The sequence below is a fragment of the Melanostigma gelatinosum genome (genome assembly GCF_949748355.1).
Source record: "Melanostigma gelatinosum genome assembly, chromosome: 6".
Taxonomy (NCBI): Eukaryota; Metazoa; Chordata; class Actinopteri; order Perciformes; family Zoarcidae; genus Melanostigma; species Melanostigma gelatinosum.
In genome coordinates this window covers 18,027,326-18,052,354 of record NC_136639.1, presented here as the reverse complement: position 1 = coordinate 18,052,354, position 25,029 = coordinate 18,027,326, and the positions used below count along the sequence as shown (strand labels likewise).

At 41.3% G+C, this 25,029-nt stretch overlaps 1 protein-coding gene across 2 annotated transcripts; it reads right to left on the bottom strand.

Annotated features, from left to right (window-relative positions):
* Window positions 1-753: 753 nt before the first annotated feature.
* egflam (EGF-like, fibronectin type III and laminin G domains) lies at window positions 754-23,558 on the bottom strand (the record flags this gene model as incomplete). 2 transcript variants are annotated; one of them, XM_079270067.1, is made up of 26 exons in its annotated part: window positions 754-1,856; window positions 1,962-2,065; window positions 2,707-2,790; window positions 3,187-3,330; window positions 3,471-3,549; window positions 3,663-3,686; window positions 4,377-4,557; window positions 4,834-4,950; window positions 5,818-5,929; window positions 6,033-6,276; window positions 6,681-6,806; window positions 7,130-7,319; window positions 9,087-9,231; window positions 9,445-9,545; window positions 9,631-9,731; window positions 9,967-10,154; window positions 10,592-10,839; window positions 10,929-11,041; window positions 11,639-11,704; window positions 13,820-13,986; window positions 16,063-16,198; window positions 16,311-16,428; window positions 16,679-16,705; window positions 17,357-17,443; window positions 18,740-18,849; window positions 23,453-23,558. In XM_079270067.1, 26 exons carry the CDS (start codon window positions 23,556-23,558, stop codon window positions 1,705-1,707), a joined length of 3,270 nt encoding a protein of 1,089 aa, XP_079126193.1. In that variant the 3' UTR covers window positions 754-1,704. The 2 variants fall into 2 exon arrangements, with proteins under 2 accessions (XP_079126193.1, XP_079126194.1); XM_079270068.1 differs by lacking the exon at window positions 11,639-11,704.
* Window positions 23,559-25,029: the final 1,471 nt, after the last annotated feature.

The window sequence follows — 25,029 nt, the reverse complement described above, 5'->3', positions numbered from 1 at the left end:
TCTAAAGACAATGTAAATGGTCTTAATGTTAACTCACTTAATGAATTTGTTTCACCGTGGAATGTAAATGTATGCTTTCAAACTCTCCTGTAATCATCTTTTCATCATATAACAAATGGTGACACGAGTTCCTCGCACCTGTAAATGGTTCCTGCTTGTCCAGCTTAAGGTCAGTTCCTTTGCAGAAATCTGGATGATCTGTCATCACTATCTAACACAGTTGTCAGCGAGCATAGATGGATCTTCAGACACATATGGCGACATCACACAGACGCTGCACCAACATCTGCCTGCCGTCTACGGTTAACAGCTGTTTGATGAACAAGTTTCAACACACGTGCTACATTTTGTACAGTGGATGCTCAAACCCATGTCACTCATGCTCATTCACGTCACACATTCACATGGTGGTTTCCATCTGACACGCCTTTCAGACTTGACAAACTTGTTGAAATGCCACGACCACTGACTTTCTTTCATTCTCCTCAAAATAAATTCAAGAAGTAAAATTTGTGTAATAACTGACAATTTATTACGGGACTTGTTCTGAGCTAAAACTTACAACCAAGGTGTATGTGCCTCGTCTTATTTTGACATTGTCGTCACTTGTTTTTTTTGGGGGGGGGGGGGGGGACAACAATTAAGTTAAGCAAGATGAATTAGAAGAAATGCACAATAGCTGGAACATTTGCAGAATGTTCATTTCAAGTAGTACAGCTTAGGCATTGAAACTAATTAGACAATATTGCACCGCAAATGCTGGAATAAGAGATGATCTATTTTCTCTGACAACAAAAGCTCAACTTGAAGACTGACGTCCACAGGGCGGTGGTTTGTGTCAGATGATTTAACAGTCATGCACAATTTCTCCAGGATTTTGGCTGCCTCCCTGCGTCAACATCAGGCTTTCATGTGACTAGTGTCTGAGAGTTCCTAACAAAGGAGCATGTCAACTAAAACAAGAGTGTATACAGAAACAAATGTTGTGTGCAGCTCACATCTCTTCACTCTTCAAAACTAGCAACCTTTAAAAAACAAAAAAATCAATCAGACTTTACAGAACAACATGTAGTCTACAGACTGATAAATACATCACGAATAACAATACGAGTGCAACAAAAACAACAGATACTCAAATCCTCTCGGGCCAAAAAACGAAATCCTCTACAAAGAAGTTTATCTCTGCTAGCTGCTCTAGGTCAGGTTCATGAAAAACTTGTGATGACTCCTGATCCCTCGGATCACTTGGCAATCAAATAAGGATTTACAGTAGAAAACACATAAACATACGATTAGAATCATCCCATGAAACAAAAAAAAAATTGTCCTTCAAAGACCTTCATTACCGATTATGCTAAAGCTCACAGAGTTTGTGCTTGTGCTTTACTTCTGGTGTTATTTATTTTTATTTTGCGGTTGCCATGTTTCAAAAGAGCTATTCATCAATAAAAACGTACAACATGGCAGGTTTAAGTTGGTTTGAAAACTTTGCACACAGGAGCCACTTTAATCTTCTTGTGAGTCAAAGTAACCTTGTTGTTCGTCTTCTTCGCACTTTGACTTTGTACCACATCAGCCCTGAATAGGAAGGCCGATATGTTATTGTTTTAGTCAGTTTCAAGATGACAAATCAGCCGGTGGAGGAGTTCGCTCCAGCTGAAAATGTCGCTGAAAGCGCACTTTTTTACGTGTTTACGCCATGGGTTAGTTGGAGCAGGTGTTGATGTTCTTGCCGTCAGCAGCGTCCTCCACCAGTGCCAAGTGATAATCGGTGGAGAGTGTGAAGTGGGACACGCAGCCCACCAAGCCTCCCATGTACTGTCTGTTTGTGTGAAGAGCTATCTCTTTCATGCCACCTTCAGGGAGAGAACATACAAATGCAGATGTAAAAATCACTGATGAATTCATATACAGTCCATATACAGCACTTTATGGGATTGTGAGTGGTAAGCACCACATACCAACATATAAGGGTCCGTTGATATTGAGTTGTCTCATCTTTCCAGGTGACCTGCCTGTTTTTGCTCCATAGTCATCCACTGTCAGCTTCCCTGACTGTCCATCCCTGAACAGATAATGAGAAAACGTATTAGTAGACAAATGGGATGGCACTTTCACCTTTGCTTTTTTTTACATCCCCGAAGTATGTAATACAAGGAACTAAATCTGAAATCCTTAAAAGGACATCCTTGGGTTTGCCATTTTCCACATGGATTGAAAGTTAACTTGTCTCTGAATGTGCTGGACAGGACAGCAGGTTACCACATTACTTCTACAAAAAAGTGCAATCATCCATATTTGTATATCAACGGAGGATCAAATGAGATACAGTTTTTGTGATATGTGTAAGGCGTTGATCATTGGGAGGAAAACAATCAGCAATCCCGCAACTCTGCAGTTGTCCGCAGGGAGCATTTTAGTATATTTCAGCTCATTGTATTGATCCAAGACTCTCGCAACTCTACATAAACACTAATGCTGCCCATGTCTGCTGGATGTGTAAAACAGTAACTGTTTGCTAACTTCTTTGCACAATACATACCGTATATATCAAATCGACAAGGAGATAATATGTCAGCTTGTTCTGCTGCCCCCAAGTGGACAAATAAAGCAATTGGTGCAGCTTTACTGTCGGAGTTGCCAAGTGACCCAGATGTTGTGATTACCGCAGTGTCTATTTGATGGGATTTTTTTTATAGAGCTTACCTCACAGCTTTGACTCTGTGCCACTTTCCATCGGTGAAGGTCCCGTTGACAGCGATGTTAGCCGTACCGCTGCCCAGGTTATAACTACAACAACATGGAAACACAGGCGAGGAGTTGAAAAGGGTGCAGTGGGTTCACATTTGCATGGTACTGTCCAGATACATTCTGGTTCTTTTCCAGGTCACGGTCCTGCCCCAGACTCCAGATCTTTTTTTAGCTCTGCCTCTACCGGGTGCTTAGCTCTCCCTGCCGTTGGGTGGGATCAGCGTCTCTCCCCATCATCCTCATCCTCTTCTTACACTAAACGTTCTTCTCTTGCTAAAATCGGACCTTTTCCTGCTTGCCCGTGTTGTCAACAAGACAGGGAAGTGCAACCATGTGGTAAACAATATTTCTCTCTGATAATATATTTCAGCAAGAATAAGATACACTTACACAGGTGTTTTTATAGTTTTCCTACCGTTTTATGCAAACACTTACCTGAAGATTAGTGCACCATCCTGAAGCCCCATCGACAGGAAGTCACTGTTGGGTCTCATTGGACTGTCTCCTCGCCATAGCAGCAGGCCATCCTTGGCTGTGCTCTTAAAACGCATGAAAAGATTGGTCCTCGAGCCGGACGCCCTAAAAAATAATGACAAATTGACTTGCAAGCGTGATTACAACTTTTGACGTGATAGTAACGAACATTATTAAAACAGCATAACAACTTTAAGGGGGGAAATTGTATCTGAACATATCACAAACCCCATTTCAAGACCAACCTTTTCAGGATATCTCTGTTGTCATATGTCAGGTAACTTCGGCCAATGAACTGCGGGATCTCAATGGCTTCAGTCACAGCTGGGCAGAGAAAACATTGTATTTACTTCATAGCGTCACAAGGTGGCAGCGTCTGCATGTATCTACTGAAAAACTAGATGTCTAGTTTTTGAATTCCAATTAAGAAAACTTACTGTTCAAACAGTAATTCCCACACTCTGATCAGTGCAAGCATTAACAACAGAGAAGGTATAGATAAGCTGAAGGGATTAGGTTGTCCAATATATCGTTTTTTATGCAATTACATGATTACAGAAAACACATTTAATCCCTGAGAAGAGGAAAGATCACGCCACATGGTTAAAGCCACATTTACACACAAACAAAAACATTGTCATCATTCATTTATTTACAGTCGGTTTTCTTTTTTTAAACAATGTTTAATTGCAATTTCTGTTCCTTGTCTTACTGAGTTTGACGTCTAGTTCTTTGGGTTTCATTCCACTAAAGACAACCAGACATGCCAAAACTGATTTTATATTTACTCCTCGTCCTCAAAAGCACATTGCAACAGCTCAAAACACATCTTTTGCAGTGTGTAAACCACACATTGATATTTCAGTTATATGTATCATCTGATACCTTTTTATGTCTGTCGCTCTCGACTCACAACACACCAAACTGTGAATTGGAAGTTCTTACACGTATCATCAGAGCAGTGTCCTGTCAACCTTTAGGATGTGCTGGCATTTGTTTGAACTCAACAAAACACTGCACTTATTTTATAACTGTCCTGTACTCACAGGATGTATAGTTTGTGTACAAAATAAATAAAAAAGACCCCTAACATGTCACTGTGCTGAAAAAGAAAATAGCCAGTCCCGTAAACAGACTGCCGACCAACTGACCTTTCTGGCAGTGCCTCCCATCATACCCTAGTGGGCAGTCACACTCATAGCTGTCCCACTTTGGCCTGCAGGACCCTCTGTTGGCACAGGGACTTTCCACACACGGGTGAGCTGAATTTGCTACATTAACTCCACCAGCAGAGCCAGTTGTTATTGGGATGGTGCGGTCGTTGAGTATCAGCTGTGGATGTAAAAAAGAAAAGCAACCAACAAAGACGAAGAGGACGAGGAAGAAAGAAAAGGTATAAAAAAATCAGACATAGTTGGTTTTATTTCGTTGAAGATGAATATGCATCATGTTTTTTGCAACAGAACCAAAGTGTTGTGACTTAAATAGATATTGTTGTGTTGTTTACTCACTAGCAGTGTGATGGATTTTGAATGACAAACTATTTGCATTGCCAAATAAAACAAGAAAGTTGAAGTACAAGTGTCACAGATGTAGATGTGGTAATACCTTCTGAATAATGCCCGTGAAGGGCTTTATCACACCTGCTGTCCTCTTGGTTTCATCAGATTCTGGTACTCCGCCGATATAAAGAGGTGAGCTGCAGTTGATCTGAGTGAAAGCTCCCTAAAGAGTACATCAAACAGAATTTGAGTTAATTATTAGTTAATTATGTCAGTGGCATGGACAAAAGAAACAAAGCCTTTCCTATTTCAGCTAGAGGCCATCATCAGAGTAATCATACAACAGAAATTCAACCACCAAACAGGAAATAGAATACATAATTGGATAATAGGATTCAATTATGTATGTGTACAACTCCTGATGAAGGAGGTATGAGCGTAACAGTCAGAAACAACAAGGACTGTCTCAAGGTGAAAGATAATATGTAAAAGTGAGTGCCCAAGACCGGAAACATATGAAAACAGTGATGAAGGCTACCATACAGATTAATAAATGAAGAACCCCACCTGTGTATTTATATTGTCATTTCTGCTCGTTGGATTATGCCGATTGATAACTTTAAACTGAAACATATTTGTTTTTGCCAGCAATAAATAAAAAAATAAGACCGTTTATCTGTGAGTTTCTTGGATCACATACATGCCCTCATGTGGACGAAGGAATAGTCAAAGTTTTCCCTTGATCTGTCTTCATAACCTGTAAAAACTGTGTTTTGTTTTGTTCTATGTGGTAACATGTTGGTATAATAGCAAGACATGTGTTTAAAGTGACATCTTTGCAAATGAACGGATGAAAAGATTAAAGCAGGTATCAGAGGTCACAATTAGTTGAACCAGACATTTTGCTGAGGTGTTGGAGGACAATATGAGTCACTAATATTCAACAGGTGTCGCCAATGAGACAGCTATGTTGCTTTGCATCTGCCGAATTTGTAATCACACAGCCCCGCAGAACTTAATAGTGTACAAAGACACCGTTAGTGAGATTGTTGTGAGAAGTTTCTTGAGACATAATGCTAAAACTAAATACCTCAGCGATTCCTTCCACTGGCCTCTGACTATCCACCTGAAGGATTCCACTCTTTGCTGTGCGAGACACCCTCAGCTCATGCCATGTGTCCAGACTGATCTTCTCATCACTCCTGGAGTACAGATCATCACACACATTATAGGCCAATTAGTTAAACTACAAATTGAGAAAGTTAAGGAGACAGAAAAAAGCATGAGAGTGCATCTATTTAACACCTGATTGTAGCTCCTCCAGAGCCACAGTCAAAGCGGAACTCTACGTATCCGTCCACGAGGTTGATAGCCAGGAAGTCTCCGCTGCCTGCGTCATCACTGTACAGCAGCGTCCCGTCGGGCGTCAGCGGCCGAAACGTCAGCTCAAACTCCATGAAGGACAGATAGCTCTGAGAGGACTGAGGCCAAGGGATGACAGCGTACGAGAACACAGTCTCATTGAAGAGAGGCGAGGACAGGGAGAAAGCTGAAGAGTTGGGAGAGAAGCCATGGAGAGAAAAAAGAGCAAGGTGAATGACAGAAGAAGGATTTGGGCCAAGCGGGAAGAGGAGATGTGAGCATTAAGATGATTAAGAGTGAAGAGGAGGAAGAGGAAGACGTTGATGAGAAGAGAAAGGAAATGGAAGGAGGACAGAGAAAGTGAAAGTTACAGCGTGTGAAAGCTGGTCTGACATGCAATTACTCCCTCTGCCTCATAATGATCCTCATTCCCTTAATGTTGCATTTAACTGGTCAGTAATTACCTTCAATCTGAGACCATTAAGTAAAAATGAACCACAAAAGGGATTTTCTGTTCTACATTCACGGAAACGTTTACTCCTGTAAAGAAGACAAGAGAAAGTTATTTTTTAAAAAGTAGAGTTGACTTACTCTCTTCACAAAGTGCTCCCCTGAAGCCGAGCTGGCACAGACAGATGAAGCCATCGGCACGGTTTGCAAAGCAGACTCCGCCATTGGTGCAGCTGACCAGGTCACAGGCGCTGTCACTGCACTCACCTTGTGGCGAGGAGATATGAGGGGATTAAGGCCGACTCAGCGTATCTATCTGTTTCAGTGCTTTCATTATTTCTAGTAACATTCTTACGCCATAACATTAAAAAAAATGGTTATGTGCATTCTGCTATAGAAAGTATACATTACAAAATCCAAAAAGGTTTGCTATTTTATATGGTACATTTTCATAGTTGCCTTCTGCGGTGGCTTAGCTACTCCTAAACTACTTGTCTGAGCACCAAAATCTGAGAGGAGAACCGGTGCATTATGGGTAAAATGGGTAAGGATCACATACCGCTGGCAGCAGATTCTGTATGCTTGCTCACCTATATCAGCTCCACTCAGAGCTCTGCCCAGAGGCCACGGTCTGATGTCAGTTGCCTTGTTGTTGATGGTCAGACTCTGAATGCAGCCAAGAAAGCCACGATTTGTCCCTGTGGCCCTGACCAGCCAATAAGCACTCGGGGATCCACCCACATACAGCGGCGAGCGGAAAGTGATCTTACTGTACTGGCCCTGGAAGAGTGAAGAGAACAACATGTGCTTGAACCTTTTTTTTTTTTTTTCTTATTTCCTTTTCCTTGATCATTTATTCTACAAAAATTTGCAAACAATGGAATCGGCATCCAAAATGTTTTCAAGTTGCCACAAGTGTACCAATGTTGGGAAATAAATGGAGGCTCAACATGCTATACATATTAAGCTGTCGCGCGAGTGAATCATGGCTTCAGTTCCACTGAGGAGCACAGAGTTTAATGTTTTTTTTAACAGGATCTGTTGAGAGTAAATGGTTAATTTGGGGGAAAATATGAAATGAGAAATGTAGAATAAAATGTTGTTGATGAAATATCACAATTTTAAGCGTTTTGATTTTTTTTTTATACTTAAATAGTTTATTAAGGTTTTTTTTGTTGCAAAGAAAAACAAAAAACTAATCCTAAACAATTAAGCAATAATACTAGCAATTCATGCACCTGGCAAAAGGCCAGGACGAAATACATTTAAACAAATAGTTCAATGAAACAACAACAAAATACATCAAAACAACCATGCAGCATGCCAACAACATTGTCTGTCACTCGTGTCAACCATAACTTCAGGACCAGATATCAAAATTGTGTATTGGAAGAGTTCTATACACAGCAATATTTATGTTAAGATCTAGATTTGCACAGATGAAGTAGCATCCTGTTTGAAGAGAGTACCTGTCTTCTTAAAAGATAATGAGCTTCAGCAATGAACAGAGTGAAAAAAAAAGAACCCTGTGTGAGGTTAGGGAGGGCAAGTCACCAGCCAAGTTCTTATTCTGACAAATATTTGGTCCATTTTGTCCATCTTGCTATGTATGCGTCTTTCCTTAATCTCAGTAGGAAAGTCAGTCTTTCCATATCGTGAATTTCTTTCATGATTTCAATACAATTTTCGACTGAGAGCCAATGTAGCCACTTACAAGTAATAGCTTTTTTTGCTGCTACCGTTAATATTTCCAGGAGGTATCTGTCATTTCCTGTTATTCCTTCTGGTAGATCACCCAAATAAAGTACTATTCATTTTATTATTTCATTCGGTTCCATATTTACCTCATGTCTCTTCATTTCTTTTGAAAAGTACTGCCGTAACTGTAAATATCTGAAGAAATCATAATTTTCTAAATTGTATTTTTCCTTCAATATCTGGAAGCTGTGTAATGTGTTTTTCTCCATTATTGTACAGAAAGCAGTAATACCTTGTTTGGTCCAGTACCTGAATCTAGAATCTATACTATTTGGTGTAAATTCTGTGTCATATGCAAGCCATCTAAGTTTTCTTAACTGGGTCCACAAATTTAGGCAGGGTGAATGAGACAATGGGGTTCAGATGGGCGCGATAAGTTAACATTCATTTGTGGTCTGCGATCATTGCTTGTACTGGAATACCTTTGCATTCATTTTCCATCTCCTTCCACTTAGCCTCGTAACCATTATCACACCAAAGAACGATTATTTTTAATTGGGCTTGAACCTTTATTACTCAAAATCACTTTGGGTTTTGGTCAACTGCCAGAATGGACTGAAAGGCAATGACGTCAGCAATGCCTCATTCAAAATCCATCGAAGCCACAACATTGAAATGAATTAAATGGCAAAAAAACGTTTTTCAATTTTTTAAAGGTGTACTGTACTTTGACAAGCCGCATTCATGCACAACACCTCTCATGTATATGTCCTCAAGCTAACTGTGACATTGTGTAAAAACAGTACAAATACGAGCCGTTATCTTATCCGTTGTACGTGTTTTTGTTACCTGCGAGCGGCCAGATACGGGGGTGTCGTTGTCCATACGCAGCCAGCCGCTCATGCCGTCTCTGAAGACGGTGACCATGTGCCACTGACCGATAACAACGCGACTCTCACTGACTATCTGAGCTGCTCCTGTACCACAGTTAAACCTGAGGGGAAATCAGATCAAATATTAGGAACTAAGATTTTTTTTCCAGACGATACAACATATCTATTCTCTTTCTGCTTGTTCTAACACCTCACTGACGACATATTGTGCTTACATAGAGTGAAATATTCAACAAAAATGTCTGTGTGCTGCTTTTGTTACCAGCCAAACCGTTGAGTATGTAAACCTATAAGAGAGTCCCTGTTTTCTTCACCTGTAGTGAAGCTTGCCTCGCACCAGAGCCAAAGAGGTAAAGTCTCCGCGGCCGTGTTCGTTCTCTCCACAGTACAGCAACAAGCCGTCCTCAGAATCTGCCTGCACCACAGAGAAACTGTTTAAAACTCTTCACCTTTTTCAATGACAAAAATCATTGGGGGGGGAAAAAAACAAGGTGCTTTACCTTGAACTCGAAAGAGATCTGAAGGGTCTGGAAAGAGTTCTTCAAGGGTTCAAAGGTCATGTGCGAGTAGCCAAAGAACCTCGGAAAGTTCACAGATACCACTGAGGAAGGGATAACATCATGATACATTTTGAAGATGGCGGTACAAAAGTTTGAAGCATTACAACATTTAAGATTTTTTGGGGGACTTTTTGCCTTTATAGTGATCGTCATGAACGGGGTAGAGAGACGGGACAGCATGCAAAGTGGATTGGATTTGACAGCCGCTCTAGTTGGTCAGCTACCGTGGCACCCCACACTTTTACAAAAGCTTGTACCCAACAACACTTCTCTCACCCTCAGAGCAAGTGTCCCCTCTTCGTCCGAGGTTACAGTGGCAGCGTGAGCCTCTACCGTCGAAGTCGCTGAGACAGAAGCTGTCGGGGGGGCACACAGTATCATCGCAGATCAGGTCGTACACGCGAGGTACCTCGCCTTTCCAGGGGGACATGGTTGGCGTGGTAGTGGTGGTGGGCAAAGTGACGCTAAGGAGGATCAGAAGAGTTAGAAAGATAGGTTTAGTGAGTGCGTAGTCAGTGGTTTACCCGATAACTATGTTCCACTTTGAAATGCCTGTTTCAGGGAACTAATCAAAGAGCACAAAGCAAAAATATTCAGCGAAATGCAGGGGTAGTTAATGATGTGCAGTACATCACAACCAGAGTGACAGCTTAAATTGATGTGACATTTCGCTGCTACAGTCTCCATCTATAATCATACAATTAAGTGGAAGAGCATGAAAAAAAAATTGTTCGTGGCTTTGAGGAGAAAAGAGAAAGCCGGGAGGGAGAGCAACCTAGAAATCAATAACAATCACCATTTTCTTCTTGATGTCCCTGTTTTTTCCCTCTTCTGTAAATGTTCAACTCTAAATGAGAGGCCATAACTCTGGAGGGGGGTAAGAGTGAGAGGTACATCCTACCTGGTAGTGGTCAGTGGGGCAGTAGTTGTGGTATCAATCGTGGTACTGGGTTTTGAGCTGGTTGAGAAAATCGGATCTGTGAAATCTGGGAAGATGGACGAGGTGGTGGAGGAAGCCGGAGGGGCAGTCGCGTTGGGAGGAGCGATGGTGTTCATGCGGTAAACAACGTTGCGACCCGATGGCGGATCAGGGCGTGAACGGAGCTGGGACTTCCTGTTGTCCTGATTGATACCTGGGAATGGCTTCAACTAGAAAGAGGACGATGATTTTATTATAAGATTAAATAAGCCTAAAATGTTGAAGTATTCCTGTCCTGCCGTGGTATGTAATAACCCACCTCTTCAATAAAGACATCATAATCAGAGTCATCAATGTCGAAGCCATCTTCATCTTTGATCCTTGAATCTGTGATGTAACGGCCATAATCACCACTGCTAACGTCTGATGCACCTGTTCAGAATGTCAAGTCAGCATGTTAGTAAAAACGTTAAATTCAGATCAGGGATTCAGATCATCACAGCAGAGTGATCTCTACAGCTAAATAATCATTCTGAGAACAATAGCTATTGTTGCTTTAATTATTTATATGATGCCGCTGGTTACAATTTCAATGTGGAGGAATGTTTGAGAACTTCAACATAAAAGTGGACGCTTTTGTACGATCGTGAGTGAGAGTGGCCTCTGACACAGATGGTCCTTTGTTTAATGTATAAAACGTAACAGAACTTTAAATGTACCGAATGGATGAGCAGCCAAATTGTTATGTCGAAGATTATGTAGAAGTTCCTAGTTTCTGCTTGAAGAACAACACCCTCATGTGTGGGATATTTCTCATCATGAAATTACCGCAAAAATGACGATGACGATGAAAATGGCCCCGACAACAAACAACAAATGGGTGTCCAATTCATCGGAATAGACGCACAGATGAACGGACTGAAGGATGATGCCTGAGTCCTCTGTGGTTATGACAACAAGACAACATTTCACTGCTGCTAGGAGACAGACATTCAATAGAATTAGCAGCTTCTGGCCCAGCGGGTCTACCTGTCGGCCTGTACCCAGGCTGCTGAACCACGTACTGAAACGTGTCTCCTCGATACACAACGGCAGCTCATAATGTGCAAACACAAAGCCAGACAGTGAATACTGTGAGCATAGCAATGAAAACAAATATTCCTCTGAATAAACAGACACTTATATCTTAAGATCTTAATCAATGTCTTAAGATGCTCCAAAACTCCTTTCTACAAAATAAAGTTTCAAAAGATGGAAAAACCATTGCGTGCATGTTCCGTGTGTCACCTTCCTCGCCATCCACTCTACCTGCACAAAGCTTAATATTAGCTCGCATAGGAACAGCCCCTCCCTCTTGTCTCCTTGCTCCTCCACCGCCCCATCTGCAATATCAAATACTGCATGTTTACCATGCTCTGAGGCAAGTGAGGGAATTGAAATGTATGAAGTTGTTGATTGATATCAGACTACTTATACAACATAGCAAACCCTTCAAACAATAACAAGGATCTCATAGAAACCTGACTATTAAGTCTGAATGGATGCCAAGATGTAAAGTGCTAATCAACACACGCCTAATAACATTAAATCCTGAATACTGAGTGCTGGCGTACGGGGGGGGGGGCCTTCAGCAAACTAATCTTCTGTTGTGTAACAATCCCCCTCATTCCATACCACCCAGTGTCCAACTGCTAACACACACACACACACACACACACACACACACACAGAACAGTCACAGAGAGAACGACGAGAAAAGTAAGTATGTCAGTCAGTCAAGGCCACCCCTGCTGTTCACTCAAGCAGTGGTGCATTGGGGGCGTGCATGTGTGTGTGTGTGTGTGTGTGTGTGTGTGTGTGTGTGTGTGTGTGTGTGTGTGTGTGTGTGTGTGTGTGTGCGTGCATCCATCAGGGGTGTGGATGGGCAGAGTAGGGGTCTGGCATCCTGTCCTTAATCCTGTCTGATGAGACTCGGACGTAACCCGCTTTTATCCCCTGCTAAGAAACCACGCTTGTCTATCTCTTCGTTTCTGTCCGTCTGTCCGTCTGTCCGTCTGTCCGTCTGTCTGTGATTCTAACTGGCTCATTCGTTTGTGTTTCATGAATCTTTTACTGACGTTTTTTGTAACAATGTCTCCCAAACACTACCTCTCTTCCTGTCTGTATTTCTAGCTCCGTCCCTGAGCAGTCTAGCAGGACTGGACTTCATTCAATTGGAGCAGTTTACAACAGTTTGACAGCCAACATGGCGTGTGAAGCAGAAGCCGCCTGCCCACATGGCTTTCTAGAGTCATCAGTGTGGTCTGTAGGTCACAGAAATAAAAAAACATCTGGATCATGTGATTGTGTCTACATGGCTGTCTGATTTTAATAGTCATATCTAAGCCTGATATGCACAAGCATCCACTCACACACGAGCACAACATTATGTCCATAGGTAAATGAAATGGTGCCCGATCCATCAACACATTGCTATTACTGCATGTATGCACGTGTGTGTGTCTGTAGTACACACCTATGTGAAATAGTGTGTTTGTGTGTTTTAATATCAATCAGGCCTGATCATCTCCCTCCCCCAGCAGCCGACTACATCAAAAAATATGAAAGTAAATGATTCTGTTGCTCTACATCTCCATCATCCAAGGCTCCACCGACACACTGTCCTACATTCAAGCTCAGAGAGTCAAACTGTGCTTCTGTGTCAACATAAATGGAACAAATTGAATTTATTCCATGATGATGACACAGGAAATATTCCAAATGTTAAGAAATATGCCTAAATTATCGGCTAGATATTTTCATTTAAAAAGGTAGACATCTAGTAGGAAAGGAAAGTGAAACATGTTGATTCAGTCATCTTTACATATTGGTTCTCTCCTTAAACAATGCCTCTACTGTAATTGTTTAGAAACTTTGAAAATACAGTATCGCTGGTTCACAATGCTGGGAGAAGAATGTGAATGTTTCCGCAGTAACGTCATGTAAACATTGCGGTTGAACATGATCAATGTTTTACTGTGAGGATAACTTTGGCGCTGGAAAAAATATGCACAGTTTCTTTAGTTCTGTGTGGGCGTATTGTTGAAACTAAACTGAAAGTGACTTTGTTTTGAAATGTGGTTGAAACCAGACGAACAAGGGAGCTGAGAATCAGCTTTCCTGGCTGTCACATCACAGCTCGTCGGCACAGAGATCAACATTCAGCCTCACCGAGAGTGCGCACAGGGCTGTTGATGTGGCTGGGTGGGCTGACTCCGTGCATGTTGGCGGCCCTGACAACAAACTGGTACTCTGTTTCTGGTAATAACCCCTTCAAAACCATGGAGTTAGTCTCAATGGGCTCACGGATGTATGTCCACTCCGTGTCCATTTCTGGCCTGTGAAAAACAAGACATACAAAATATATTATTTACTTTTTTTTGTTTTTCAATATTACATTGCACAAAACAGGATTCTTTCTTCTTTTCTTTTTACAAAGATCATCATTCTCAAAACATCTTCAAAGTTATTGTTTTGAGGACGATGAATGTGTTTTAAGTTCTAAACATATCGAGTACAATTAGAGAGCTCTGCGTAATACAAAGTCACAAAAATGCAGAATAACTGACGAACAAGCCAAAACAATCGATTGAGAGGTTTTTCCCACCGTTTCTATGTTTCTGTTTTTGAGGCCCATTATGCCTTGAAAAAAATATTTTCTGCTTTAAGAGTGTTGAACTCTTGAACTTTATTTTTTTCTGCCTATCATCTTCGGCTTCCATCTCAAGCTGCCATATTTATGGGCTGATTCTGGACGCCTGGAGCCACAACTATGTTGAACAGAGTCATCTTCACCACCGATCAATGTCTCTCTTCAGCAAGGCCTCTTTTGATGTAAGGAGGAACATAGTTGCCTCTGAGATGACCCTTTTGTGTTGAAAATGCCCCTCCATGCAAAAACAGACTCCGATTCATGTCTACTCTGTCACAGTACGTGACAGTTTCTCTGCCTCCGTCTCTTTCTCTTTGTCTCTCTCTCTTTGCTCAGTCTCAGGATGTTAACTCCGCACCACGCAGCTTGTTTCCTCTCACATCTTTATAACTTACTTCATTTAAAACAATTCTTATGGTGTCATTTTTACATTCTATCTGCCTTATTTAATGTGTGTCAGACACATAATCAGAGGACTTCATGCAAATTAGTTCAGACTTTCTTGACATTGTAATAGGGACTCATCTAGACAATAGAGGTCCTTTGTATGTGTGTGTGTGGACGTGTGTGTGTGTGTGTGTGTATACGGTGTGTGTGTGTGTGTGTGTGTGTGTGTGTGTGTGTGTGTGTGTGTGTGTGTGTGTGTGTGTGTGTGTGTGTGTGTGTGTGTGTGTGTGAGGCCGGACACTAGACAGAGAATGAAATTCCTTCTTTCTCGTGTCTCCACTGATCCTCGTGTCAAAACACAAATGGTTAGATGAAGCAGATCAGCAAAGGCCTCACAACATCACGACGAGGGAGGCTGAATGTGTAGCTAAACATATCCATTCATGCACATATAAATGTGTGTAGCCATCATGTGTGTTATTGCTTCTGCTTATCAATTGAAATGTTCAAATGGAAAGATTTAGTTCAACATGTTGGGACATTTATTTGCTTTGTTGCTGAGCGTTAGATGGCTACCACTCTCATATTTGCCGAACTATTTTGGAGTTAAAGCCAGGAGTCATGTAGCTTAGCTTAACATAAACACTGTTCACAGTACACAACTCCTCATACAGTCACAACTTGCTGTTTCCATGTTTTAGTTTGAATATAGATCAAACAAACGAGGTACAAACTGTTAATTGGTGAGCTTTTAGGTGATGGTAGGCATATTTCCAAACCTTCGTACAAAGCCAGGCTAGCTGTTTCCCCTGCTTCCTGTTTTTATGCTAAGTTACGTGAACCAGTTGCTTCTCAGCTAACGCTCTGCAAGGAAGTGCACAAGTGTATTTCCCAAAATTGTAAACTATTTCTTTTACACCCTTATTTAAATGGGTGCAGCATTTGAAACTCTGCTTGTATTTTTGCATAATTTTTGCCAAATGTCTGAGCAAATTTCTTTCGAAATTCGAAAATCTGTCGAAACCTTGGCATGTCCGACCATAACCTGGGATTGATCTATGCTTGGCCCCACAACAACTATGGGTTAATTGTAAATTAAGAAAAATTAACCTTTTTTCACTTTTCACACCAGTAATGACACACTGTTCTTTCGCTCTATGATGTGGCCACTTCAGACCGCACCTGGTGAGTGTCTGGACTGGGTTGATGGTGTTTGTGTTCATGTGTGTCACCTGGGTGCAATTAAATGCAAATGTGAAGAAAAGTGTGTGTGAGTATTGGCAGCAGCACTGAGCTGGCGAGGGGGGCAAACAGGCCGGTTTCATAAACCTCAAGCTTCATCGAATGCCGTCTTGGGCTCGATCACTTCACTGACCTGATGTAAGCCACGAGGAAGTGAAGGACAGGTGCACTTCCCTCGCTCTCTCCTTGCTGCCATGACAACGCCAGCTCTGTGTCAGACACAGCCATGACAACAGGCTGAGTGGGGGGCGATGGGGGCATGCACAGGTCTAACGGCATACAGAGAGAAAGATGTAATTCAGTTGAAGATATTAACAAACGCCGCGTTAGAAATAGTAGCATCAGCCGTAAAATGGATTCCTACTACTCACGTATTCTTACCATGTGAGGCAGTGCCGATGTCTCTGGGCATGCTGGGTCTTCCCTCCCCTGCCCAGCCATACGCTCCAACGGTGACTCTGTACTTAGAGTTCACCTTGAGGTTACCAATGTCAACATCCTGGAAAACGGCATATAGGGGTTCGAGGTATACAAATGGATTTAAAAAAATAAAGAAACAATAAGCAAGAGCATATCAGCAAGAATGGTCGGAGGGAGAGAAAAAAGACAAGAGGCAATATGGAAAGAAGGAAAGATGGTGGGAGAAGAGTGGGCGATGACTAAAGTGGAAAGTAAATGCCTATAAATGTCAAGCATGATAGCGGTGACATGGTTTAATTCAGTAAACGGAAAGGCAAAATTATACTCACAAAGCTTGCTTGTCCATCAAATTGCCCCTTTTGAGAAAATAGCAACAGATGTATCCATAGATGTTAAATCAACAAAAGTAATATAGAAAGTAAAAAAGGATTTTTTTTTTAATCTTGCAAGATGTGATGATAGATTTATTGATCATTGTCACCAAATATTAAAGGTTCTTGGTATTCCGCATGTTCTTATTTTCCCATGAAAATATCAAAAGCAACAGTCTCTCGTGTCCATTTGTTTAAAAAGTAGATCTAATAAAAACAGGCTACAATTTTATATTTAGATTTTTTTAAAGCAATAATTCCCTATAACAGCTGGGCACTTTAGTTTGAATTTACATTACCAAAACAAAAGTCAATTGTTAATTTGCATAGAACTACTTTCAGCCGAGGATTAAAACACATTTGGTGCTCTAAGGCAGCAGGACGGTGCACGTGGGATCAACTTTAAATGAACTACAATGCCCAGGATCACCGTAATGAAACAATTTGTGTATTTTGGAGGAGGAATGGAGGAATTGAATGTATTAAATGTGGAGATTGCCAGCCTCATCTTTTTTGCCACATCTCAGATTTCCCTCATTCTCATAATTGGAGGTTAAAACGTTTAGGCGCTGATTATAATGGAAGTAGTCTAAGGATGTTCACCACTGATTTCAAACATGAAGTCAGTGTACTCACAGTGGTCAGCATGTCCAAGCTGAGAGGCACCTCCATCAAAGACGCTGTATCCATTGGACGGTCATTCCTCATCTCTGTGTAGAAAACCTATTTTGGCAAGCATTCATCAATCTCATGTTTCAATAAAATATATATATATATCCTTTTAGCGTTTAGCATCAACTATCAACTTAAGGCTGTGACAATGTAAACGCAGCTTAATTATGAGGAAATACTCTGAGGAAACAGGATTATTTATGAACTTCTAAAGTGATTGGCCAAATGAACGCACATGCTTATCAACAAGTCGCAGGGAGGCTAGGTAGCTGACTAATCCTCTTAGTGCAGACATATGGTCATAAGCAGAGTACACTCATACTGATCCACACTTTGTTAATGTTTGACTCAAAACAAACAAAAGAGAGGAAGGGAGGAAGGAAGGAAGGAGGGAGGGAAGGAAGAAAGTAAAGGAGGAAGCTGGGTTATGGTTTCATATCTCATTTCAAGCATATTTAATAAATAAATAAACATACAAGACAACAAACAAAAAGCATGGGCACTTAAACAGTATGATTTATATAAAGCAATAAGACTCCTTTTTGAATTCAGTGTTCAGTTCACTTCAACAGTACACAATATCTAAAGTACGAATCTGCTTTCGCATATCAATAAATGTACATCTATTATGTTTCAATCAAGATTAGCAAATCCTACTTTAGTACCCAAAGAACAGCGTGGAGGAAAACATGATACTCAAGACACTAAAATAAAGATTTGTGAGCTTCAGAACTTGCCCCATAAAAAGGTATACATTTGGCCGTGAAAGCTTTTCTCTCGAAACACCAGAAATTTAGTCGTGTCAATCTTGCCCTCAAGGCCATCTTGCTGGACAGGGGATTTGACGGGCACTTTAAACCGCAGGGGGAGACTGTGAGGACCAAACCACGCCAGCAGCTTGCAGAGTGCATCCGTTCACACAAAGTGAGAAGAAATATGATTTAGCATTTGCCTGAGCTTAGTGGTTTTTATGTTTCCCAGGTTGAAAAGCTTTCTATCCATTTTGAAAAAGAGAGAACTGTGTTATTTATTTTAAACCCGCTGTTTTTAGAATTGAATGTTCTCCTTTTCTTTGGATTTGAACCTGGTTTTTTTTCTGTGTCCACGCGGTAAGACTATCATGAACAAGATGTTAAATAATGGAGGAAATGGGAAATATATGCGCTTTAAGTAACCCATTCGATGTGTCACTGAAAGATCGTGTTAGTGAATGGTAACAGCCAACAGCTTTTCATCACAAATGTTTTCTCATCGCCAATTGAGCAGTAACATAGAAATGAAAATAATACTTATTGCTACTTCTGTGTTATCATCATATCAAGTAAAAGTCCCAGTCTGTGGCTATACCTTGTATCCAGTGATGGTGCTAACATGTCGGCGGGGCATCTTCCATCGTACACTAAAGGCGGTGCAGTTGACTGTCTCCAGCTGGATGTCTAGTGGAGGACTCAGACGATCTGGAAACACACACAGATATGATCAGTGAGGGCAACAGAAGACAGGCAGGGGAAATGTGTCACTGTGACTAGAGGCAGCCGTAAACTCTTTATTTGAATTCTTAGCGGTGATGAATTACAGAACCAGAGACGATGAATGTTAAATTTACATGGCAGCTTAGGACCAATATTTACAATATCATAAGATTCTTTAGCATATCAGCATTTTACATTTAGATCAGCATACAATTTAAGACTAATTGAACTGGATACAACTTAATAAACCTGTTCTAACTAAGATGTTTAAGTTACGTGGCTCAAATGTAAAGGTGTGGCTTGTGGTGATCGTGAACCCACAGAGAATTACCACCCAGCTCTACAGTATTTTAGCATCTTTGAGCTCTGTTTTGGTTTTCTTGCCCATAAGTGTTGTTCTCTATCATCCGCATAGTTTCTTAGCAGCAGAAGGGGACTCTGAAAAACCCACTCACACCACCAAACAAATTCTCACGCCTCATATGTCTGACACACACACACACACACACACACCTCTCAATCAAGTTTTGACATGCGTCCACAAGTGAGCACAGTGAAGCTAGATATTTCCCCTTAAGTGTTGGCGGGTTGCAAAACTGAGAGTGAACTAGACAAATATTAGATTCACCAGGTCCTAAACTCGAAACGATGTTACTCGGTATACGTTCATCAATGCATACATCAACGTCCTGTCCACAGCTTGTTCCTCGTCCTCACAAGTGGCTAAAATGTGTCAATGGAGGTTTAATAAAGACGGAACACTTTTTGAACACTTTACACCCTGATCCTTGTGAAGATTATTTTTAGATAAATTGAAAACCAATTATAGTTCAGAATACGTAAGGAAGAAAATTGCCTGCTTATTATATGTAAAAACTTTGTTAATAGCTCCATGAGGTTTCAACAAATATCCCAAATATCCAATGATAACATGAACACAACCTACTCTGTATTTCACCGTATAGTCTATTTGAAGAGTGACATGGGGACCATTTGAAATGGTATAACCTGCTGGCCTCTAATATCAACTGACTCTGACTTCAAATCTCATTATTTTCACTCTAAAAATCCTGGGGGCTTCTGTGACACTTCAAGAAATTGTGATTGCAACTCCAGTGTTGTAACTGTAGCCTGAAAAGCCTCTTATAGACGAAACAGAAAGAGCTCTGGAGGTGGAGCTCATCAACACGGCCTGCTGTGTAGTCGTTATGGCTTTAATGAAGAAAAATGAGCAGACGAGGACCCTTATAGAGTAATAGGCGTGCATCTTATGTCATAACATTTACATAAAGTAGAGGATTGTCACAACAAGATAAAGAAGCTCCTTAAAAATTGCTGCATAACAAAATACTGTAAATAAAGATTATGTAGTATAAATTCATATTGTTCATGACTTTACATGTGAGTAGATTTAGGAGTAGATTCTTACATGTCCTGATCTGGCCTAGGTGACAAAGGACAGATTTTTCTGGTATACACCGACATGGGCATTAAAGAAAAGGTTAATATAGCAAGGCAGACCTCTGCAAATTGACATCTCATGTAACTACAATGCTGCCCTTTTCAGCGTTCCTTTTTCTCTTGTGACTCACTTCTTCCACTTCCCACGCCGACCTCCTGAATCCTTTCAACATCTATTCTGCTTTTCTTTATTTTTTTTAAAACCCTTCTTCCTGCCCTACCCTTCCATCCAAGCGGGTAATTCAATATGTCAGCTGAATTCCCCGATCATCCATATCTCCCCAGGGGTGCGGGCCGGTGAAGGTACGGGTGAGCTGAACTCACAGATTCAGAGCAGATAGATAGGGAACTTCTGCTCAATCAATACAGTGCATGAGGGGACAGGTCAGGCCAGATTTCACAGGTCAGGCCCGGCGCAAACTTCTGTAATACAGTGGAGACCTAAAGAAAAAGGTCACAAGAGGCCCCAGTGTCAGGAAACCATGCACTTTCATGCCATCATGATAGAGAACAAAAGCTACACCTGCAGCAGCTCACACAGGAGGTAAAGAGCACTTATAGGCCTTTTCCAAAACCACCAAGCACAAGTACGGCAGATTAGCAAATTGCCATGATCACCCACTTCCACGGTTCTGTGATGGTTCCTTTGAAACGACTCATTACTCTCCAAATATGTCACGGTTAGGATGGCAGGCAGGAAGCATGGGAAGGACCTCAACACATGAGGACACGCAGACCGGTGCAGTTTTTATGATTTATTAGGAAATGCGGCTTACAGGCAGTGAGCGTAAAATAAGGTAAAAGTCTTAAAAGTTAAAGAAATTCAAACAGCAATGACGCAACAAAAACAAACTGAATCGGCGCTGGGCTGCTATAAATAGTGACTAACTCATGTGGAAGTGGGAACAGGTGAGCAGGAGGCCTGGTGAGTGCGGGGCTAACGAGGGACCAATCAGGGCAGGGCAGACAATCAAAACTGGCGAAGAAATAAACAAAGGCAGTAAAACAAGATGACTGTTAAAATAAAACAGCACACAAACCAAAGGGATAGAATCTAAGTTTGAATCCAAATAGAAGCTTGACTAACACCGGACCTTTGAGGCTCATACCAACAATTTGAAATATTGAAATCAAATTAAAAAAATCGAATGATGACATATTGGCTGATTTTGCAAACAACATCAACTTGTCAGTTCACTCTGAAGGACAGACTGTGTCATGGAGACTCTGCCACATACCCTCAAACATGTTTTCTTTTGCCATTCCTCTGCAGCAATTTCTGATTACTTATCGGCTGACATATAAACTGATACCAATGTATCTGCAAGAAGCTAATATCGGTCTAGTTTTAGTTCAAACTGTCCCACACGGCACCGATACGATTCAATATGTCAGTTTAAAACATGCAAGCATAGGGCCTTGTTTCAACTGTCACGGGGTGTTAACAAGAGCTTTCAAGCGCTTTCAGGCAGCTTTTCATTTTTGTTGCATGGGATTTAAAGACTCTGGACACTTATATACCACTCTGGCCAAAAATCAAAGGATGCTCTCACAAACCTTGCTCGCACTTGATCAACAATTAAGAACTTCTTTCAGACACACACCTGCTCTATTGCTCTGATTCATATTTCCACTTCCGGAGCCAGAAGCGCTGCTCTTTCCAGGTCTGAGTCATCCAAAAGTGACTGACCACTAAGACACATGCTGTTGTGCTGCTCTTCGGCATGGCTTAGGGGTTTACAAATAAACGCAGAATCTGAAGGGATAAACTGTGAAATGTTTCTCAAATTGGTTACATTTTCCTTGACTTTCACCAAACACTATTGTTTGCACTGAGTGACGTGATAGAAAAGGTTTACTTTAAAAGGCATGATTTTCATGACAAGTTAATACGTCTAGATCTACATTACAGTAGGTGGAAAGCTACTGAATGATTCTATAAATAATTCAACAGCTTATTGTAACCGGGGAGAAAGCTGTCAAAATCCTATAAAAAAAATAAGACCACCTTGGGGAGAGACGTCATTCAAACTTAACTCCTTCCTAGAACCTGCTTTGTTGTGTAAACGGCTGATGTGATTCATCTGGACATCGAGCCCTGTTGACATCTCCCCCTCCCTCTGCATGAAGCCTGAAAGACCTCAAAACTAAAAAAAAGTACAAATGTCCCTGGAAGTCATAAAGACAGAATTGCAGCCGTCTTCTGTGTGGCAGTCCCAACTGTGGTGAGTTTTCTGTGCTGACAGACAGACGTAATAGTCAGCCTGCTATAGCCCGAAAGAGTTTGGAAGATATTCGACAGACGGCCAGAGAGACTGACAGCGAGAGAAAAAGGAAGTGATGGAAAGGGGGAAAGAGGAGCGACAAGGAAGTAACTCAGACGGAAAAAGTGTTCAAGGTGACAGAATATCAAAGACAGGGGAGAGAGAAGACACTGTGGTGATGACAAAATCAACATCCAGGGATTTTTGCCCGAAGGAGCACACTGACAAGGTTGTTGATGAAGGTGCTGTTGGTTTGAAGTTGTATACATCCCTTCCTGACTTTTTATTTTCTTTTTTACAAATATTTACAGGTTGTTTTTGTCCACACAAACCTTTTTTCACCAAGTTATATTTGTGTCCTTTCCCTCTCAGCCATTACAGTCCTGTTGCTGTGGACAATTTGTAGCTCACCGATTATGTGCAGTAGCCTACTGTGCTGCTGATCGGTGACTAGAAAACTCCTTGCAGATTGCAGAGTGGTGGGGACCGTTTATAAATAGTAACATGGCTTTTGTTGAATAATCACTTCTACATAAAAAGGATATGGAGATTACATGATGATGACAATGGAGTGTTTTCCAATCACCAAAGTTCATATTTACCAGCATTTATCGCCATAAACTAGAAGGTAAAGGACTTTTAAAGTGACTTGGATTGTTGTGAGTACATGATAAAATATTATATGTGTTATTTGATGATTCAAATGTGACGCGACAAAGTTTAAAAGCTGGTGTAATCATACAAATAGAAAGATGAGCACTAATGCTGCCCCACTCACAACGATTCAATATAAAGTATAAGCATTGTTGCTATTATTCCACCTTTTACAATCTAGTAAAAAAGGTCAGTGGTTGTAAACTCACCAGATCTCCGAGCATTTGATCTTCTTGCACAAAAGCAAACGCTGGCTGTGCATATTGCAAAGAGAAGTAAGTATAAAAGACTCCTTTCTTTACAGGTAGATTCCATGTCTTCTTCTGGTCCAAAGTTTAAAGCAGTCAAATGATCATTCTATCAGACATTCAAACGCGCCAGTGACTGTAAATGTAGCTAACCCCTTGACAAAAAGTTTTCTCTGATAAAAAATATTCCAAATGGCATCCGAAGACAGGCAGGAACTGCCCGAGAGAAGAGGGCAGCTACGGGTTGACACTGATAAGATTACAGTCTGCAAAAGATCAGTGGGTTGGACACATAGACACATGAACGGACGGTCAGAGCGCCACTGCCTCCCAACAGGCGCGCTGACAGACGATGGAGGGGGATTCGCGCGTAATGCGCAACGACTAAAACAACTGAATGGTGGGCACGATCATTTTTACGCATGAATCTCGCTTTCGTGTCACGCCCCGGTCCGCGTCTTAGACGGCAGCGGAGCTCGAGAGCGAAGTGCAGGAACTTGGGGACATTTAGAGCTAAGAGGATAACGAGCCTCTAATCCGCACGCTGGACACAGATGGAGAGCATGTCTTGACGAGGAAGCAGGGGAGCTGCTCAGCCAACAGACTACTGTGTGCGTGCGAGTGAGTGAGCGCGCGCGCGCGCGGGTGTGTGTGCGTGTGTACAACAATAATCAGGAGACAAAACAATACATTAATTAATGTCCCAAAAAGCAGTTGCTGTGGTCATGAATATGTAATAAGTGCTCTGCTGTCTCAACATGACTCAAAGAAGCGACGGTTGAAGGAGGTCTGTGAGCGTGTGTCAACTCACAACATGCACGTCACAATGTGCACGTGTGTGTGTACAGAGAGATCAGTGTTTGCAGGAGAGCTCAGTCAAATCATCAGATGCATTCTTCTTGTCAAGGAGGGCCAAAGAAAGAGAGGACTTAACAATGGACGCCCGGCACCAGGCACTTTCAACACTGATCAACTTCATTTTGTTCGTCAAAGTTTATAAGAGATTTGCACTTTTATCCATTACATGTCCGCCACAAATCAAATTCAAACAATGCTTAAGACAGTAAATGTCCTCAAACGTTTCCTCTGGATATATTTATATGATATTATATGAGACACCGTGGCATATAAATCCGACCAGCAGCAGGTAACAGGCTGATTTGTGCAGCCATTTGCCATACTTATCTACTTAGACTTCATTTTCTGAGTCAGACATATCGGTACTTTCATACAAAACAACAATGTAAAATCCAATAATTACTCAGGCCATCAATTTGCACAGAATCATTTAAAAATCCTTTTATCGCCCTGGAATGGTGATATTAGGCCATGGAAGGTGAATATAAAGACTTAGCTTACAGAATATGATTTCATCCACATGAGTGATGTTACGACATGACAGCTCTTATATTTCCATAATATTCATGCAGGCAATATGAAATGTCTGATCAGAGAAGCTATGATTGTTCATGAACAAGTCAATGGACACTTAAAATGTCCTCATGTCTGCCTTATAGGCAAATAATGAAATGCTAATG